At 32.6% G+C, this 4,161-nt stretch overlaps 1 protein-coding gene across 1 annotated transcript in view; it reads left to right on the forward strand.

The window, feature by feature from the left end:
- Rpt3 (26S proteasome regulatory subunit Rpt3) overlaps positions 1–2,307 on the forward strand; it is an 11,629-nt gene extending 9,322 nt beyond the window's left edge. The window contains exon 4 of the mRNA XM_017630755.1: positions 1,518–2,307. Within this exon, the coding sequence (XP_017486244.1) occupies positions 1,518–2,191 (674 nt within the window). The 3' untranslated portion in view covers positions 2,192–2,307. The remainder of the gene's footprint in view (positions 1–1,517) is intronic.
- The last annotated feature ends 1,854 nt before the right edge of the window (positions 2,308–4,161 follow it).

Consider the following 4,161-nt stretch of genomic DNA (forward strand, 5'->3'; position numbering starts at 1 on the left):
CAGGCCTTATTTGTACCGATTAAAACCCTGCAAACTGTCGAATAGTGCACTCTTTAATTTTTTAGCAATTTTACGTGTACTTAAGGCCGGATCATTTATAAACTCGTGCAAAATGGTTTGTCTCGTTTCTAGCTCGGTTGCCATTTTTAACTCAACTAGGAATCAAATTCAAATGAAATTTCTTCTACGTTCAACTAAGGTCATGGTCAACTTATGGTATTTGAATTTCAAAATATTGAATTCGTTTTGGGTAAGTTATAAGCTTCCCAAAGTGTCGCAGTTTTGGTGTGTTCACCCTTTAAGTATTATGTGTTTTTTATAAGCGTCACACACAAAAGAATAACCGTAAATGTGTTTGATGCAAAATGCGGACAAGCTACATAGACCATTTAAATAGTTTTTTTTTTTAATCGAACTAACGATTGATGATTAAAATTAATTAATCTTAATCACAACCAACGATTAACTCTTAAATAATTTTAATCATTAATTATACAGATGATTACGTTTAATTAATTTTAATCGTTAATCGCGATTAACATTTTAATCGTTAAGTTTTAATCGTTAATCAGATTAACATTTTGCCAACACTGCCTACAGTTTTACGCCGACTCCGAACAGGGATTGTAATTTTATGATGTATTACGGTTATACATAATATTTAATTTTTCAAAAAAAACCTCAAAAATCAGAGTTCCAAACCTTTGCAAAATTTAAGAAATTCCTCAAATTTTCATTAAAATATTGCACTTTTAAATTAGACTTTAGAAACAAATTTATTATGCAGCTTTTAGCCCAATCAATTTTAGTAAAATGAATTGCAAGTCTGAGCTAGCTGGGACTTACCATTGATTTTTGTCAAATTTTTTGTTGAAAGTGTCGCTAATTTACTCAATATTAAATAATTTTCAATAATTTTTTTATATGGAGAAAATGAATTGAATGGACTAGACTCCTGCGCAATTCCATTTAAACGGCCCAACAAGACATCCGATCGCCGCGCAAATGTTTTCCATCCCCTACTTTCATCGTTCGGGTCAATTGTGAGTAAGCATAAACCAGTTTCAGCAAGCGTACGTAAACTACCGATNAATGGACTAAACCCTGCATATTGAACTTTTTTCTAAAGAGCAAATTTTAATGAAAACTTGCAGAATTTTCTTTAAGTTTGCACAAGGTTAGGAACCCTTTTTTTAGGCTTTTGTTGTAGAATTAAGCATATTATTATAAAAAACTAGCGAAAAATTAAATATTTAAAAAACAGTTGCCCGTATTGCAAAAAACTCTGTACCTCAACTTCATTGATTAGACTGTAGTAATTTTTTATTAAATAAAGCGTAGACTCTTGTCTAACAGTGTGTAAAAGTTTTTTGATTCCGATCACGCATTTGGGCACAGCAACCAAAAATCGTTGTACAAATAACTAAACCATACCAAAAACATCTTCAATAGAAAAATATATTATTATCTTATATGTATATTTAAATATATTTATTTAAGTACATATGACTTTATAGGTATTGATCCCCCGCGCGGGGTGTTGATGTACGGACCACCCGGTTGTGGAAAAACTATGTTAGCTAAGGCAGTAGCCCATCATACAACCGCTTCTTTCATTCGCGTTGTGGGTTCTGAGTTTGTTCAAAAATACCTCGGTGAAGGACCCCGCATGGTACGCGATGTTTTTCGTTTAGCAAAGGAAAACGCTCCAGCTATAATATTTATTGATGAAATTGATGCAATCGCAACGAAACGATTTGATGCTCAGACAGGGGCCGATAGGGAGGTGCAGCGTATCCTATTGGAGCTTCTGAATCAAATGGACGGGTTCGATCAAACGACGAATGTTAAAGTCATTATGGCAACAAATCGGGCCGACACATTGGATCCTGCACTCTTACGACCTGGTCGGCTTGACAGAAAAATTGAGTTTCCTCTTCCAGATAGAAGGCAAAAGAGGTTAATATTTTCCACAATTACATCAAAAATGAATTTAAGCGAAGATGTGGACCTGGAAGATTTTGTCGCGAGACCCGACAAGATCTCTGGAGCAGATATTAATGCTATTTGTCAAGAGGCGGGTATGCATGCTGTCAGAGAGAACCGATATATCGTTTTAGGTAAGGACTTCGAAAAAGGTTATAAAAATAATATTAAAAAAGATGAGCAGGAGCATGAGTTTTATAAATAAGAATTTCAAGGTTTATGGTTTATGCTTATAAAGATTAAATAACTATTGTCATAACAACTCGAAATGAAGATATTTTATTTAAAGTTAAATAAAGGATAAATTTTTACTTGTAAGAAGCAGAGGTGATTAAAGTAAAGTAGAAATTAAAAACAAATTATAAATACATATTACAATCGGTATAAGGTAAGAATCCGAACGTTGCAAAAACTAAAAAAATAAGTATGGACGTCGATAGATGTTTTTGAGACAAGTATTACGGTATAATTTTTTTGGAGCGGAATTGACAACTACGGCAGTTACGAAAGGTCTAAAGGTCAAATGCAGCGGTTTTTTCAAATCCAGACATCTCCAAAACCATCGCACGGATTCTTAAAACTTTGATGTCATTCAATAAGAAATATGAGTCGCTTTAATTAGAAAGAACCAGGTTGACCGAGCTTTGCTCGAAGTGCATACATACACTTTTGAAAGTTTCAAGGTTTGGGTTTGAAGTACTGGTCATTTAGGTAGCTTAAAAAATTGTATTTTGGAAATAAATTAAAAATATTGACTTTTGATACACTTGTGATCAGCTAATTAAGCCAGCAACATTTTGATAAATTTTGGCTGTTTTGCTTTCGCTTATTTAATGTTTATTATTTTTCCATATAAGTTTAGCTCATTATATAACAAACACCATATAAATCCAGATTTCAAACTTTGTGCAAAAATTATGAAAAATCTGCAAAGTTTCAGCTAAATTTTCAACTTTTTATTAAGATTTTTTAGAATTTTTTTGAGTATGCAGTTTAATAACCCATTAAATTTTAGGGCAATAATGTGCAAGTTTTAAGTTGCTAAAAAATCTCGTTGAGTTTTAATATTTTTTTTTCTGACTGCATTACAAATTTTTTTCCATACAAAATAAATTCGACAATTTTGAAAATCTAGCTGAAATTTTGCAGAATTTTCATAATTTTTTCAAGAAGTTTGAAATCTGGATTTATATGGTGTTTGTTATATAATGAGCTAGACTTTTATGGAAAAAAAATATACATTAAATAAACGAAAGCAAAATAGCCAAAATTTATCAAAATGTTGCTGGCTTAATTAGCTGATCACAAGTGTATCTTATGAAGTAAGTTTTTTACATTAAAGATTAGGTGGCAACCCTATTTAGAAATACGCTGGGATGAATATTGCATATCTTGAGCCGATTCTGAACAGAGACTCCCTGGGAGTTTTCTCTCTTTTCCCTTTCCTCCTATCATGAATAAAAATTCCCTGAGGATTTTTTATATTAGATGGTGGAGTTGAGCTGTCAAAAAAGTGTCAGAGCTTTTTCGAAGCTCGAATTTCCACCCAAATTTTCGGGGAAAATTCTACTCCCTGGGAGTTAATTACTGCAGGATTTCTTTCCCGGCAGAAACAAGTTCCCGGAGAACAAACTCCCCGAGAATATTAAGAATTGGGCTGGGTATGTACTGGGTATACATTGGGCTGGGTCGATTTGGTATGGGGGAAAATAAGAGGCATTTTCTGGTGTTATAACACTGTGGAACAAATTCAGGTTAGCAAAAGTTAGGCCGATTCTGAGAGTGAGGGGTGAAAATAGAGGCTAAATTAGAAGACCCGTATCACGGCGTTTGTTTATGTTAGTTCGAATTTTTTTTTAATCGACCTTCGAACTTTGCAGTCAAATGCCGATTTTCAGCATATTGTTTATATGGTTTTTTGGCTATAACTCGTCGACTAATTGATATTTTTTCAATCTGTTAAAGCCAAATTATTGCTACAGACCTGTGCAACAATTAAAATTAAAAAATTGATTTAGAAAATTTTTGTAGTGCTTATGAAGCAAAATGTTGGAAAAATTTTTTTTTCATGCTTTTTGAACATATTTTCCACAAAACTAAGTCTTTTTTGCTTTCTGTTTGATCTATAATATGCTTCTCAGTTTCTTCAATAAATTTCATTTGAAAAGAAAACAA

The sequence above is a fragment of the Rhagoletis zephyria genome, unplaced genomic scaffold (genome assembly GCF_001687245.7).
Source record: "Rhagoletis zephyria isolate East Lansing unplaced genomic scaffold, Rhagoletis_zephyria_1.1 Rzeph_scaffold_08090, whole genome shotgun sequence".
Taxonomy (NCBI): domain Eukaryota; kingdom Metazoa; phylum Arthropoda; class Insecta; order Diptera; family Tephritidae; genus Rhagoletis; species Rhagoletis zephyria.